We start from the raw sequence: 17,871 nt of genomic DNA on the forward strand, positions 1-17,871 counted from the left end.
TATGGTTTTTGTTAAAGTTTGTTAATGTGGGTCTCACATTAACAAAAAATTGAGTAAATAAGAGAAAAAAACATCACACAACTGGCAATAAAAATTTGGACAAAATTGTCTTTTTAATACATTTTCCACCCTTTCATTTTTTTATTTTCCATCAAATCTTATTTTATCAATATTTTACTATTCACTTTCTTTTACTTTACCAATATCAAACTCAATCTTCCCCTTTGCCAATATCAAAGAAAAGAAGGGATGAAGAAATGTCAATGAAGAATTGAGAAATAATTAAACAAAGTACCACTATTGTATTTTATTTGATTCATAGTTGTTTTATAAAAATAGGTTAAAATTAATATTATGTTAATTTCTATTTTTGATACATGTATATTGTAACACTAATGGATAAGGATGTAGTTGCAAGTGAGACTCAATACTTTGCTCCAAAAGATTGCTTTGACTTAAATGAACCACTTTAAGAAGGTATTATAATATATATATATATATATATATATATATATATATATATAAAACTGAAACTTTTGAAGCTCCCACAATTTTCCTCATCAGCACAATTTAAAAAGAACAAAAAACAAAAAACGTAATAAAACTTTTCTAAAACCCGATGCAACCCGATGCTCTGCCTTTCCCTTTCATGATGCTCTGCCTTCTCTTCCTCCAAAACGCAGATCCACAGCCAAACCCAATATGGCTTTCTCCTTCCTATAAAACGCAGATTCACATCCAAACCCAATATAGCTCTCTGTCGTTCCCCCACCACTCATCTGTCCTGATCGACCTTTCTGCTCCCTTTCATTCCCATCTCCCTTTATACCACAAGCCCAATACAAACCAAAACCACCCACATCTTCTAAGAGAGAAAAAAAAATCTGAAATTTCGGCATTTTGGCTGAAATACACTTTCCAGGCCAAAATAAAAAGCTAGCCTTATTTGCTGTTTGCTCGATTACGTGTACTTGATCTCAGTTGATCATGGGGAATGAGTAGGTCTGATTGTTATGAGGTACTCAACACTATTGTGATTTGGCGAGAAGGTTAGAGTTCTGGCTAAAGACTCTAAATTAAAGGAAAGTGAAAAAAGATGAGGAGAGAGTTTGAAAAGGTTTTGTGATAACGAAAAAGTAAAAATAAGAAAGGAAGAAGGGTAGTGGCTGAGGATATATGAGGCAATGAGTCACGTGCTTGGGAATGATGAATTTTTGAAAAGTTTCCAGGATAGAATTTTATATATAATCGTTTTTTAAACTTTTTTTTTTTGAAGAAATCAATTTAAAAACTTTAGCTTAATAATAATAAATAATAATAATAATTTTATTTTATATATATATATATATATATATATTTAAATATATACTTGGTGCGTTATCCTGAAATGGTGCATCGACACACACTGATACCAAAATATTCCGTTCCAGTAGCTAATTCGGAACAACCTTTAAAACGGAATTTAAAACTTTGGTGGAAATAGTGTGACTGTACAATATAATCGAAGCCTTTGACTATTTGTTGATTTCTCTAGAATTTTCACCTTAACCCCAAAAACTTCATAGATTGGTGAATTGAAAAAGAATATAAAAAAATAAAAAATAAAATAAAACCTTTTGTGACAACTTAATCATAGTTGTGTGTTTACTGTGGTGTCTAAGGGTGGAAATAGAGTGACTATACAATTAACCAAGTTATGCAAAAATTCAATCCAAAGATTGATGAAAATCTTAAAATTTTAGATAAACACTTGAATTGAAACTCAGTTGAAATAGATCCAGTATGTAATAGCCATCAATTGAGGCTACTACACAAGGGTTTTTCTTTTTTCTTTTTACTCATAGTAGCTCACAAGTTTGAGTTGTTTCGTTATTGTTCCTATATACTCTCAATATGTGTCATTGAATGTAAATAGCATTGTTATTTGTTCACTTTCTTCTAAGATTGCTTTCATGAATTTAATAGTTTTTCTATTTTCTTAACTTGATTTAAAAAAATATATTCCTATTCTGTAGAATTTATTTTGAAGTTAGATCAAGAGTTCTATATTAAACATATTAAAGTTCGGGTGTAGTGTTATCAATACTATATTAATTTATAATTATATTTTTATGATCTATAAGTTTATTTTTAAGGCTGTTTGGCACTGTTAACAACATTGCATAAATGATAATTTAAATTCTTCTTTCATTGTTGGATTTTTTTTTTCATAGTCAATAGGTTTCCCGTGCATCGCACGGGTTAGCGACTAGTTTTATTTTATTAGTGATTTATATTTCATTTATCATAGAATATTTTTAAACTCTTATTTTAATATAGCACCAAAATTAATATGATGTTAATTCTTATTTCTAATACATGTGTTATAGCACTAATAGATGGGAATGTAGTTGTAAGTGAGACTCATTACTTTACTCCAAAAAATTGTTTTGACTTAATAAATGAACCCCTTCAAGAATGTTTTATAATTTTATTTTATTTGTAAATTTACATTTCATTTATCATAGAATATGATGTTTATATTTTAAACTCTTGTTTTAATATAGCACCAATGGATGACAATGCAGATGCAAGTGAAACTCTTCAATTTGTTTTGACTTAAATGAATTGTCTCAAGAATGTATTATTATTTTCATTTTATTTGTAATATATAATTCATATATCATATAATATGATGTTGATTGTTTTTTTAATTTTTGTTTTAATATAGCACAAGTTGATGATGATTTGATTGCAAGTAAGGTTCAAGGAAGTGTTTCAAAGAATTGTGTTGAATTAACTGAGCTTCCAAATGATGGAAAAAATAATAATACTTATGGAGATGAAATAATTTATTGTAATGAATGTCCAATAGATGAAATGGGAGTTATTGAAGAACATGAAAATATAAATTCAATAGGCCTTTTGTTGGTCAATGTTTTCCTAGTGAAGAAGAAGCTTTCATTTTCTATAAAAATTATGCAAATTGATATGGTTTTACAATGCGAAAAGGTCGTACTGAGAAAAAAAAAAAAGTAAGATGTGATTTCTTTTGTCATCGACAAGGTAAACAACCACTAAAAATAATGGATCCATCTAAGGAGCAACGAAATAGGAAGTCTTTAAAATGTGGATGTAAAGCTCATCTAAGTATCATTTTGCGAAAGTCATTTGATATTTTTCCTCGAGAATGGCATGTCACTAAATTTGTTGTTGTGATACCCCAATTTGATTGATTATGTGATGTGTGTGTGGGTGTGTGATGAGTCCCACATCGGGTAATTACTGGGTAGATCTGGGCTTTATTAACAACTATAAGGAGCCTCAATTGTGATTAGTCCTTTTGAGGTATAGCGCAGATGTGACTAGAGTTTTTCCTTGGGTCGTTACAGTTGCAGACCACAATTATGATTTGTTCTCCCCTTTAGAAGTGCGATTTCTTCCAGCCAATCAAGTTACCACTATAGATGATGAAAAATGCATTTTCTTCTTGAAAGAAGCTGGACTTTCAATTAGAGAGGTAATGTGTGTCATGGAACTTAAGAAGCATTTGAAACATGGACAAATTCCATTTTTTCAAAGGCATATTCATAATCTTTATATGAAAATGAGGAGGAAGAATGCAAAGAATGATGTCATGGATCTCCTACAATTTTACAAAATTACTAAGAGGAATGCTTATGATATGTCTTTTGGTATTTTTGTTAGTGTCAATAATCATGGAAAGACAATTCTCTTTGGTTGTGCACTTCTTTAAAATGAAACAACAAGTGCCTTTCGATGGTAAATGAAGGTACATTCTTTGTCTTATATATTTGTACAATTATTTTTTAAATTTTATTTGATTAATTAGTAGAATAATAACGTATATCCTTTGAAATATTTTCATCTTTAGTAAATTTGTATTTGATTAGCAAACTTTTGCATGCTTAATGAAGAAGTAACCCAAGGAAATTTTGACGAACCAAGATCTATGGATTACAAACGCAATATCAAAAGAATTACCGGCTACAAAGGATGCCTTTTGTATATGGCATATTACTGCTAAATTTAGAGGTTGGTTTACGTCAATTCTTCGTACTCAATATTCAAATCGGTGCATGGACTTCTATAAGTTATATAAGTTAGGGTTAAGTGAAGAGTTTGACGATCAATGGCTTCAAGTTATGACAAAATATGACATGCTCTCTAACAAACATGTAATTGGTTTATATCAAATCAAGCACTTTTGGATACCATGTTACCTTGGTGGGCATTGTTTTGGTGGAATGACAACAACCAGAAGATTGGAAAGTATAAATGCATTTATTAAACGGTTTGTTAGTTTTTACACAAATTTGATCCAACTCATCAAACAAGTAAGTCATTATTTACCATTGATTTCTTTTGTTATATAATTTTCTTTATTTGTTAATATTTGTAGTCTTCATGTGTCATACAAATTTTTTTAATTTATTTTACTATTTGGAATTTTTGGTTGATCTTGCCATTGAAGATATTGAGCAAACACAATCACATGATACGATGTTGGAAACATATAGAGGTTCTTCTTTAAGATCAATGTCACCATTAGAAGACCAAGCACATAGTGTTTTGACACTTTAAGGCCCATTTTGTAGTAGTGTTTAAGTATTGTTGTTCAATTTTCAGTATTGTGAAAATACGTATTTAAGTGTTATAGAAATACGTGTCAAAAGTGTTATTATTGTTTAAACATTGAAAACTATTCTTTAAACAAAAATGCCAAACAACCCCCTATGCTTTCAAGATTTTTCAAGAGGAGTTTGGGAGAGCAACATAATATTTGGTGCTTTAAGAAAATGGTATTGAATTTATTCTACAATATTATAAAGATGAAACTAGTCAAAGGCACAAAGTATCATGGGATGGTAAGATGACATATTGTAGTTGCAAGAATTTTGAATTTTGGGGTATACTTTGTCGTCACATACTTAGTATATTCCTTCATAAAGATTGTTACCAAATTCCATCCTTGTACTTACCACCACGTTGGTGTCATGAAGCATCATTAAGTGAAAAAGAATTGCTATTGGTGGATGATGAAAATTTAGTGGACAAGGAAAATATGGTCGATGCTAAATGATATGATTGATGGAGATTGCTTCATTAATTGTCCTCCACCCTCAAAGACAAAAGGTTGCTCGAAGCAAAAACAAATGAAAGGTAGAAAAGAATTAGGAAATAAAAAGAAGTCCTGTGGCCTTTGCAAGCGTGTTGGCCATAACATCTCAACATGTCCAAAGAAAGATAATTGTACTTCCTCAAATGGTGTGAAAAAAAAGAAAAAAAAAAAGTACTTCAAGTGAAATGGGATTGAATCCAATATTTTCTTTGAAATGTTAGGCATAAACTCTTAAGAGTAAAAGGAAAAAAATATGGCAATATTGTGTTTGTTAATTTTGACAATATTATGTCATTGGACTTAAAATGCTTCTCCATGACAATATAATGCCTTTGTTAATTTTGACGCTTCTCTTGTCTTTCTTTCTTTTTTTTTTTTCTTTTTTTGGGTTTTACATTTCCATTTTGACAATATTATGCTAGTGAATATTCACATTATCATTTTCAATATTATGTCATTGTGCTAAAACACTTCTTCCTACTTTTTTTTTTTTTTTTTAATAATGAATTTACCTAAATTTTTATAAGGGATTCAATAAATACTAATTTAAATTGAATATTCTTGAAGAAATTTAAATCATGCTTAAATTGCCCATTTATGAGGGATTCAGACCTAAACTTTGATTCATGCTGATATTACATTGTTAGTCCCTAATATTTATCAACCAGTGCTTTAGTCCCTAAAGTATCAAGTGAATGTTATTGGCCTTTAAAGTATCAACTTTGACAACTTATTAGTATTTGTTATTGTTTTAGCTTTTTTCTTTTTGGTGTATCCATAGCATAAACAATTCAATCAAAATTAAAATTTTACTTCAATCCCTACTATCTCATGTCTTACTACCATTGCCTCGTATAGGGGTGTCAATGGGTTGGACTGAGGAGTATTTTCAATTCGACCCACCATAGTTAGGTCGAAAAAAGATCTAACCCAACCTAGCCCACCTAAATCGGGTTGGAATTAAAAAAAAAAATTAATTGAGCATTCAAACAACACCAATACAAATAAAAGCAAATTTATAACCTAATAAACCTGAGCATACCACCAAACTAACACAAAATATTTTATTAGTGCTTCAAAGTTAGTAGGATATCATATAGCTCTATCCTAACTCGGTTGATAAACAAAAGAATAAATAATAAAATTATATAATATATTTTTTAAATATATATTAAATATAGGTGGGTTGGGCTAGGCAAATTTTTTGACCCACCAACCTCTAAAAACTGACCCAACCCGATGGGTTAGGTTGAATTAGATCGGTTTTGGCAGATCGGCTAGTTGGTTGCTCACCCCTAACCTTGTATAGTAGAATAAATAAAGGGTAAAGAGTTGAAGAAGAAAATTTAAGACTTGAACTCCCTCTAATGCACTTGTGAATTTATGTTCACTTATTCTTCCTTATTTGTTTGGTTACAAATCTTCATCTTCTTTTTTCATCTTTTAATTTCTTATTGGATCTTCCTATCTTTTTTTCATTAGTTTTCATTAGTTTTTCTTTTCTGCTAATGGTAGATAAAAAAATATTAACATCACTAATAGATCCAAATGAGAACCAATAACAACTTATTGCGTAAACTTTATTATGAAATTGTTATAAAAATATTGTGTAAATAGCACTATTTTTTTTCTAAAGAAAAATAGTACTAATTTAAAAAGTTTGGAGATACAATAAAATGTGACAATATTTTCACCACTTTTTTTGTTTTAGTTGTGGTCAATCTTAGTCTAATATTTTATTAATTTATTTGATTTTATTTTGACATATGAAAGATTTGATACCTTAACTGTTGTGAAAATGTTGTGATAATTTGTTATGTTGTAACGCAATTTGTAATTTTTATTTTGTAAAATTCCTTGCATGGACACATATCCCACTCAAACCATCTTTTACTTTTTTTTTTTTTTTTAATTCTCTTTTTTTTTTCCTCTACCACACGTTTCTTCCACCCTTAACCTTATCTTCTTTCACCTTTATCTTCTCCCATCCACCTTTCTACTTCTCCTTTCTGCCTATTTCTCCTTTCTCATCTTTTAAAATATTTATGTTCTCCCATATGAAACTCTTGGCTCAACTTCTTTGTCTTTTATTTTTTTCATAGCTTTCTTTTCTAACTCAATTCGTCTCCTCCTTGATTTCCCCACCATCAACCCAGTTTGTCTCCCTTAATTCTAGTATTTAAAACCTTGATTTGAAGCCCCTCCCTTCAACATTGCGCTGCCACTGATTTTGGCGGCATCTCAGGCATTTCTCATATGTTCTTATGGCTGTTTTTTTTTTTTTTTTTTTTGATGTACTGATGTTGGTTGTTTTCCTGTGAGATGGTTTTTTTTTAGATGTACTGATGTTAATTGTTTCTTATGAGATGGGTTTTTTTTGGGATGTACTAATGTTGGTTGTTTCTTGTCTGAGGATTGTGATTTTAGTTTTTTTTTTTTTTGGCTGTAAGATGTTTGGTGTTTTTTTCCTGTGAGAGATGCTTGAGTTTTCAAAAAAATTTCTTTCCTCTTTTTTTTAAGGATAAACCTAGAAATATGACTAAAGGCTTGAGTTGGTGAGAGATGTGAAAAAGAAGGGTATTTTGGTCTCTTTATTAATTTTTCTTTCTTCCTATAAAGCTGAACCAATATCTAGTAAAAAGACAGCATAAAGTACTTTAAGACTATCATAAAAGCTGGGTATAAACGAGCACCGTGAGGTGCCCGTTATCACTGCCCTTAATTAATATAAGTAATTCTAGAACAACGTAAAAAGTCGTAATTTTTGTTATAATTATTCTAAGAAGTAGACTATGATGGTTGTTTGTCACTTTTATATGAACCTATCTTCTTCTTTTTTTTTCAACTACTAAGAATCTACCACACCGACAATTATGACAAAAATTATACCCTTTTTTGTGTTACTAGAAATTTTTTTTGTGAGGTTGGTCACCAAATGGTAGAAATTGACTAACTTACTTACCTGACCTCAGACACGCTTATAGGTCAAGCCCATGAACCTTCCCTATACTCTAAATAGTTAGTGATGTAGGATGCAGAAGCGTCAAGAAGCAGAACACATCTATTTCTAGAAAACAAGAAACGAAACACGTTTGCTTTTGAAAATAACCTCGAATCCACGAGGATTCCCTGAATCCACAAGGAGAAAGGGTTCTAGAATCCACCAGAGAAATAATAGACAAAAATTTGAATTTTTATTAATATCAATAATTGTTACAAAAAAAAACATTTACAAACTTAAAAGCTTATTTAAGGGCTCCGTAAAACTTGACAAACAAGAATATATATTCTAAAATAACTCCTAATTAATACCTAATCATAACAAGAACCAAATTTGACTTAAAAAACATTAAAAACACCTAAAAACAAGGAAATAATAACCCTAAATCTAAAATAATGAAAATTACAAATTACTGCCAAAATTAATAAATTACAATAATTAAATAGTGAATTGTGTCCTACATCAGACCTCTCCACTTGAAACAAACTTGTCCTCGAGTTCATCTTTGAAATTTGAAATCTTCTACTCCAAATAAACAAATACTTTGAATACTTGAGCCCTTTGATCTTCACTCCATACATGCAACTCATCAATGGAATAAACAAACCAACTTGAATTTCTTTTTCCTTGGTCTTCATGTAATTGTAGAGATTTACCAAATAAGAGATGACAATTGAATCAAATCTATCAACCCCAATAAAATCAATAAACTTCAATGTATCGCTTAGCACCAAAATAAGAGGATCTTGAGATTGACAATTATATGATTTGATTTCATTGAGATCCTTAAAACTTTCATCATCAATTTCTTCTTCAATTGTTTCTGCCATCTCAACTTTAAGATTTTTCTTTATAATAGGGTTTTCATTAATCTCCTTGACAATCTTAATCAGATTCTTCTTCTATAACAATGTCTTCATTAATTTCCTTAGAAATCTCTATATTTTCTTCAAGAAAAATATGTTGTTCAACATACAATTCTTCTCTTGATGGTGGAATATATGGTTCTTCAAAATAATTCAAGTGTGAACTTCTTAGCCAATAATAATCTTGTTTTGTATACGACAAAAGGTCATCACAATCCAAAGGATAATATTTTGATAGCAAGCATCTTTTTCATCCTTGGCCATGAATGAATTTTGTCTTTACCTTGTCAGATTCTATCGATCTATATTCGTTCCCACTAATGGAAGGCATACTCACTAAGTTTATACAAAGCAAGTTTAACTTTTTTTTTCTCATCAGAAATATTCTCATAGTCAAATAAATCCTCTAGTTTAAGTAACCAATAAAGAAAATTCATTTTACAAAAATAACCATTAAAACTTGCAATTATTCTATAAGGCCTATATGAAATTTGCTTCCCAATAGGTTGCTTATGAGTTATGTCTTCGCGACAGTTATCCCTATTGTTTCCATGCTCCAACGACAGCATCCTAGCAAAGATATTTGTGAGTGCTAGTTGTACGTCACGTAATACTTGCTAAGTTTTCTGTCACCAGAATTGTTACTATCTCAAACATTAGCCACCAGATCAGGATAAGTCAAGGTTCTGATACCAACTGATGGAGATGTGGAAGCGTCAAGAAGTAGACCACGTCTACTCCTAGAAAACAAGAAACAAAACACGTTTGCCTCTGAAAATAGCCTCGAATCCACAATGAGAAAAAGGTTCTAGAATCCACCAGAGAAACAATAGACAAAAGTTTGAATTTTTATTAATATCAATAATTTTTATAAAAAAAAAATAAATAAAAACACTTACAAACTTAGGGGCTTATTTAAGAGCTCCGTAAAACTTGAGAGATAAGAAAATATATTCTAAAATAACTCTTAATTAATACCTAACCGTAACAGAAACCAAATTTGACCTAAAAAAACATTTCCCTAAATCTAAAATAACAAACATTACAAATTAAATACCAAAATTAATAAATTACAATAATTAAATAGTAAATTGTGTCCTACATCAGTTAGGACTTTTCCTTTTCTTTTTTCTTTTTTTCTTTTTTTGGAGAAAAAAAATGGTTAGGACTTAACTACCAAATAAAGCCCCTAGTTTCTGAGAGGTAAGAACCATGATGGCCTATCGTATATTGATCCGTATTTTGGGTGCATTCAGCTCATTTTCTTGTTTTCCATGGAATGTTCCAAAGAAAAGAAACACCAAAGATACAACTTTTCTTCTAATATCACAATATTTATCACAATTTTTGCCATAATTTGTTGAAGTAGTCAACTTTAAGTGGTGGACAATTATTTTTATATGAAGTCATCACTTTTTTGTCTATCATACATAGTCTAAAATACCAAAGTCATCAAAAACATTGTGACAGAAAATTATCTGTGAAAGCACTAAAGTTGAATCAAAGGAAGTTTCATCTAAGTAAAAGAAAGTTAAGAAGAAAGCTACTACAGAAGCTACTGCAGAAACAGAGGATAGGAAGAAAGAGGTTCCAAAGCTACAGGTCGTTTAGTTTATGTTGTAAACTACTTGTAGTTTAGCAGCTAGTTTGTAAATAATGGATGACAGCTGTTAGTTCAGAAGTCCAGGCGGGAAAGTAAGTTAGTTTTTGTTTGTTAGTCTTTCAGTATAGGTATATATATTCTTTGTACACAAACAATAATTAATTCAATCAATCATTTTTCCCAATTTAGTTTTGACATGGTATTAAAGTGAGTTTGATCTCTATCTCCTCTATTTTATTTTCTATTTAAAATTTCATGTGTTGAGCCTAACTTATATTAAAAAGCAGTTTCCACATGTGTGGAAGAGCATTAGAATTATGTGGTTAAATAATTAAAATTATTGTATCTTAATAGTTTAAACTTTTAAAACAATCAATCATTTAATATTATTTTATGATTCTTTGCAGTTTGCTCTAACCCCGAGAGAGTGAGTAGATGTGTACAAGTTAAAAACCACACACTTCAAACACAAGGTTAAGTGGTATCATATCATAACAATAGCAGCATCTTTTCTACTTCCCAAGTAATGTGTACTGTGCACTCTTCTTCAATTTTTTATTTTCCCTCTATCACTTTTTTTCTATTTTTTACTATTTGTTATTAAATTGATAAGTCATAAGATATATTTTCACATAACATATAAATATAATAAATTATTATTAAACTGATAAAATATATGATACATCGAAGAAAATAACACAATATACACACTTTCTCCTCTCATATGTATATTGAGTTCCACTTTGAATTTAATGATTGGAATTCAATATTACATGAGAGGAGGGAGCAAATCATTATTGTACTATCAGTGTATAATTATTTAGATTGTTCTATACTAAAGAAATTACAAAATATTCTTGAAATAGTACAGCTTATGTGGTATTTCATACCAATAAAAATAAGCCATTTAAAATATGACTTAAGCATAAAAAATCATGTGAAAAACTTAAAAGTTTTGTATTAAGTGAGCTTGCTTTTATTTCTATGAAATAACATGTAGTTTTGTAATTGTACTTCAAGAATATCTAATAATTACTCATCATAAACATGAGAAATTTTTTCCCTAGACTTATAATACCATTCACTCAAATATCTTCTCTTCTATTATGATTTGTTAATGCAAAGGTTTAGAGCTAATATTGCAGTTTCACTACTGTTGCACATATGAAGTGAGCACTAGAATTGAATGTGACCTTGGGATATTTTGGGGAATCGAGAAATATCACACCCCACATGGGAGTGAATTCCACAAGTGTGATATATCTTAGCAATACCAAATACCTTCTCATCCTAGAAAATTAGGAGCCAAATGGCATCCTATGTGTGTCACTGTGTGGGTTTAAAGCCATCATCTCTTGGAATCTATGCTCTTTAGTAGTTTTAATGATGTTTTGAACCCTCCGGACACATTCTTGCTAAATGTTTATAGCCTTGTTGTTGCTATAGTTATTGGAATCGACGGATTTAAAATAAAAACAAAAAAACAAAAACTTTACCCCCAAAAAAAAAAATCCAAAAATAATGGGAAAGAACATTGGTTTGTTTGCTAACAATAAAATGTATAGTATAATTCTCTCACCGCCATACCCATGACAAGTGTAATTTCGGAAATGAGGAAGAGGAGACGACGATGACTTTTTCTGGATTCGAGAGAGAATGTGTGGAATTTTGAACTTTATGTATAGTCAAAAGTTTTGTAATTCAACTGGACACCTTCTCCTTACACCTTCCCATATGCACGTATCTAATTCAATATCTGCTTCAATACATTTCAAGTTTTCAACCCATTTATTACTAAATGGCAGGACCTCATACATTCCTGCATAAAGTCTCTGCTTTTATATATACTAGTGTGTAGCCCCGTGCATATGCACAAGGGTACAATTAAAAGTAATCACAATTATACGATTCAAATTATACCTTTTTTTTAAGAATAGATTCAAATTATACATGGTATTAGCTTATAATTAAAACCATACATTTCTAAAATATGTAATGGTTTCTCATTTTATATATATTAATACGTAACCCGTGCTTACGCATGAGAATGATAAATTATAGTGGTGCTATTGACGTTAGTTTAAGTTATTAAACATATAGGATATAGTTCAACAAGGACATTTAGAGGTACTAAAATAGTTTTTCTTTGCAATTTTCCTGATATTGGTTATGCTAAGTTTCTCATTATATTGCTATTACGTATATAATTTTGAAAATTACTATTGGATACTACATATATAATATCAATTCACAATTATGGTCTGTGAAATTATATTAAATATAGCACAAAATAAAATAATAAATTGGTTAAATGGTATCTTTTAAATTGAATGGAGATAGGTGCATGGGATCGTTCAGCTCAACTACAGTTTGTTACGTTCAATATTTTTGCATACAAAATATCTGAATAAAAATAGTATAAAAAATATGCTCATTAGTTCAAAGAAAAAATAACAGCAAAAATCTAAACAATTTAATTTTTATGGAAAGCTAACAAAAGCAAAATTCAATTTTGATTTTAATTTATTTTTCTCTAAATTTTGGTATTAAAAAGAAAATATATATTACCTAGTTAATAATGGACCGTATATAGTCATGGTATATTACATAAATGACTTATAAATTTAAATTGTTTTTAGTTATACCAACCAAAAAAAAAAAAAGTCTCATAAATATAAAATCATTCAAACTCTCTTTTTATAATTTTATATAAAGAGTTAGATATAAGATTATGCTTTTTATGGTTTGTTAATATTAGACTCATCATTTTCTACACTAAATTAATACATTTGGCACAAAAATTTAAAAAAAAAAAAAAAAAAAAAGATTAGATGGGACACGTGGTGTAAAATTAAACTCTAATTGAAATTCAATTTTTACACTGAATTAATTCACTTGGCACAAAAATTTAAAAACTTAGATTAGAATCATTAGATGGGACACGTGGCGCAAAATTAAACTCTAATTGAATTCTAATTTGAAATTTAATTGGATTTTCTCTCAGTTTTACCTATTAATATATATGATTTAGAATTTAATTGATTTTAGACTCTTCCGTTTTTGTATCTAATTCATTTGCCACAAAAGTTATAAACTTAGATAGACATGTGACAAAAAATTGAACTCCAATTGAAATCCAATTTAGAATCTAATTGGATTTGTAATCTTCAATTTTTACGCTTAATAATTCACTTAGAACAAAATTAAAAATTAAATAGGACACATGGCGCAAAATTAATAATTCAATTAAGATCTAATTGGATTTTCTCTGAGCTTTGACTATTAATATATATATATAATAATTCAATTTTTACACTTAATAATTCACTTGGAACAAAATTAAAAATTAAATGGGATACATGGTGCAAAATTAATAATTCAATTAAAATCTAATTGGATTTTTTCTGAGTTTTGGCTATTAATATATATATATATATATATTGAATATTGATTAAAAAAGGTCTAATAAAAGTTAAAAACTAATTTATTATAACACAAAATAAAGAATTAAAAAAAGTACGATTAAATTAATAAAAATAACTAAATAGTCCTTTAATTAATTCACTCAAGCAATAGATTCATATTTCTAACTATAATAAGGGCACATTAAACCCACCTTCATTGAGATTTTACAAAATCATACATACTCTCAAAATGTTTCATGAAATAGCACTCTTCCTTTAAGGTTTGTATAGATGTGACAGTTAACTGCATATCCTCTCAAATTGTGATTTCACTAACAAAAAATATTCTATTTTTAAAATAAAAATATTTTTACCTAAATTATGGACAAAATGACACTTCCTTTTGTTGAGGTTTGTGGATGAATAACACCTCCTTGAAGTGTGTATAAATTAATATGAATTTTTTTAAAATGAAATATTTTTGTAATGAAAATTTAATTGTTGTATTTTTAAAAACTAGGGGTATTATTTTATGAAGCCTCGTATGGTTGTAATTTATCCTTAAAACTATCTTTATTTACTCTATTTCTAATGACATGTGATATTCTTGAAGGTTTTTTTTTTGAGAAGAAATAATATACATGAAGTTGATTCCTTCAAATATTAGAACACATAATACCTATAGAGCAAGACTTAGGTACAGTACTTAGGTGCTATTCCTTAGGTTCCTCTCTTAAAATTCTACTATGTGGCTTTTTTCTCATGGATGGAAGTGTATTTTTTAAGTTAAGTAACCACATGACAGAATCTTAAGAGGAGAACCTATGAAACAGCACCTAAAGTACTATAAATAAGTTTTGTCCATAATTATAATACAAGAGCCATAAGATGCTTTCTTACAAAATGTTTCAAATTTGATGTGTGAGACGGCTAGTCCTTAGAATGCACGAACCATAATGGTGAAGAGTTAAATGCAATATGTCATGTTATAGCGATTTAAATAATAATATTAACATATGAAATAAAAAAGCTTAGGCTCTATTAAATATTTGATAATTACAAAGCTCTAAGCCTTGTAATTAGATTCTTGAGAATTTATAGGTTGCTTTGGCTCTGCATGAGTTTGGAGTATGTTTTTATTTAAAGGAACACAAAGGTAATGATTAACAGGAAGGAATCAACTTTTACTTTTATTTAATTATTTTTAGTGAGTTCGTAACATAAGGTGACTTAACAAATGAGCAATTGATTGAGAGAGAAAAGAATGAGACATAACAAGCCGACACTTGTGAAAGTGAAGGATACCATATCTTGTTTGCAGAGAAAAGAATCAAACATACATAACATAATTTCAGGCCGACACTTGTGAACATGAAGGAGAATATTTTGTTTGTCATCGTTCACAAGCAAAGAATACGTGTGTTATTATCAATGTAATGCAAGCACGCAAAAGCACTTAGTATATATATTGGTTGCTCTGTGTAGTTCGTCCTCACAGAAATTGTTCTCATCTTACCCTCTTCACAAAGATAGCATTCATTTAATTTCCAGAAAGAAATGGCGGAAGGAGTTCTTTTTGACGTTACTAAGGGAATCATCGAGAAAGCTTGCAACCTTGCAATCCAAGAGATTTGACTACTACGGAGTCTCAAAGACGAGATCGAAAAGCTCAATGACACAGTTTCGACAATCAGTGATGTGCTTCTGGATGCTGAGGAGCAGCAACAGCACAACAATCAAGTCAAAGTGTGGCTGAACAGGCTGAAGGATGCTATTTATGATGCAGACAACTTGCTGGATGACATCTCCACTGAAGCTTTACGACGGGAGGTAATGACACAGAATAAGAAGGCAAAAGAGGTACGCATTTTCTTTTCCAAATCAAACCAGCTTGCATATGGTTTTAAAATGGGTCGTAAGGTTAAGGCAATGAGGGATAGGCTAGATGCCATCGCAAAGGATAGGGGGTTTCACTTAGATGAACGTCATGTAGAGACACAAGTGGTTGGTTATGGGATGAGAGAAACTTATTCTTTTGTACGTGATGAAGAAGTCATTGGGAGAGACTACGATAAGGATAAGATTATAAAAATTCTTTTGAATTCCAATGTTGAAGAGAGTGTTTTGATCCTTCCGATAGTTGGACTTGGAGGACTAGGAAAGACCACATTAGCTCAACTCATATTCAATGATGAAAAAATCCAAAATCATTTTGAGCAAAGGCTTTGGGTGTGTGTCTCTAATGACTTTGAAGTAGAAGTAATTGTTATGAAAATTTTAGAGTGCACAAAAAATAAGAAACCAGAAAACCTTGAAATAAACACAATGATTAATGATTTTGAGAAACAAATTGAGGGAAAGAGATACCTACTTGTGTTGGATGATGTACGGAATGAGGATCCTCAAAAATGGCAAAGCCTAAAAGATCTTTTAAAGGGTGGAGCAAGAGGTAGTACAATATTAGTGACTACCCATGACATTAATATATTGGCAAAGATTACCCAAACGGTTCAACCATACATGTTAAAGGGTCTAGATGATGAAAAGTCTTGGTCTTTATTTAAGCGGTTCGCATCTGCAAAAGGGCAAGACTTAGAAAATTCAAACATCAAGGCAATTGGAATGGAAATTGTTGCGAAGTGTAAAGGAGTCCCTCTTGCCATAAGGACTTTAGGAAGCGTATTGTACTTTAAAAACCCAGAAAAAGAATGGTTGTCTTTTAAGGACAATGAACTTTCAAAAGTAGCTCAAAAAGAAAATAATATCTTACCAACACTTAAGTTGAGTTATGATCATCTTCCATCATATTTGAAGCAATGTTTTGCATTTTGTTGTTTGTTTCCAAAAAATTATAAAATTCATAAACCAACATTGATTAAAATGTGGATGGCGTAAGGATTTATTAGATCTTCAAGTCAAAACCAATGCCTAGAAGATATTGGTCATGACTATTTTATGGAATTACTTTGGAGATCATTCTTTCAAGAAGACGAGCGGGGAGATATATTAAAAATCAAAGTACATGACCTTATGCATGATCTTGCGAAATTAGTAGTAACATCTGATACTACCACTTTTTATTCAAAAGATGAAGACATTCATGAGAAAACTCTTCATGTGTCATTTGATCGAACGTTTCTCTCATTATTGGGAATTCCAGTCTCATTGTATAAAGCATGTAGGATAAGAACATTTCATTTGCTAGGTCAATTACAAGATCCACAAATAGGATTGGATAAGACAACTTATAATTCAATTATTTTTAGTTTTAAGTTCATACGCTTGTTGGATCTACATGGTATGGGTATTGAAACAATTCCAAATTCTATTGGAAAGTTGAATCATTTAAGGTATCTCTATCTATCTCATAATCACATAAGGATGCTTCCTAATTCCATCACAAGATTGCATAATTTGCAAACACTGAGACTAAGTAGATGTCCAATTAAAGAATTGCCTAAAGATATTAACAAATTAGTCAACCTCAGATATCTTGAGATCAATGGTTGTCCGTTGACCTATATGCCACATGGATTGAGGCAGTTGACTAAGCTTCAGACATTGTCACAATTTGTGATAGGCAAGAATAGCTATTTAGCTTTCAAGCATAACAGTGGATTGAAAGAACTCTAGGGGCTGAATGAGCTAAGAGAAACGCTAGAGATTAGAGGATTGAGACACGGGAAAGATGCTGCATCAGAATCTAAGGGTGCAAATATGAAAGAGAAACAACATCTTCAAGGGTTGAAATTATGGTGGCAAAAAGAAGATGTGGATGATTCCGACGTTGGGTATGATGAAGAGTCACTTGAAGCCTTGCACCCACATGGCCCATCTTCAAATCTTCAACAATTGCATTTAATTAGATACATGGG

General features: G+C 30.2%; 1 protein-coding gene across 1 annotated transcript; it reads left to right on the forward strand.

Annotated features, from left to right (window-relative positions):
• Positions 1 to 15,553: 15,553 nt before the first annotated feature.
• LOC115981074 (putative disease resistance protein RGA3) lies at positions 15,554 to 17,629 on the forward strand. The gene is made up of 4 exons (XM_031103260.1): positions 15,554 to 15,577; positions 15,665 to 16,814; positions 17,085 to 17,163; positions 17,263 to 17,629. The coding sequence occupies exons 1-4, from the start codon at positions 15,554 to 15,556 to the stop codon at positions 17,627 to 17,629; spliced, it is 1,620 nt and encodes a 539-aa protein (XP_030959120.1).
• Positions 17,630 to 17,871: the final 242 nt, after the last annotated feature.

Source organism: Quercus lobata, chromosome 3, assembly GCF_001633185.2.
Source record: "Quercus lobata isolate SW786 chromosome 3, ValleyOak3.0 Primary Assembly, whole genome shotgun sequence".
NCBI lineage: Eukaryota > Viridiplantae > Streptophyta > Magnoliopsida > Fagales > Fagaceae > Quercus > Quercus lobata.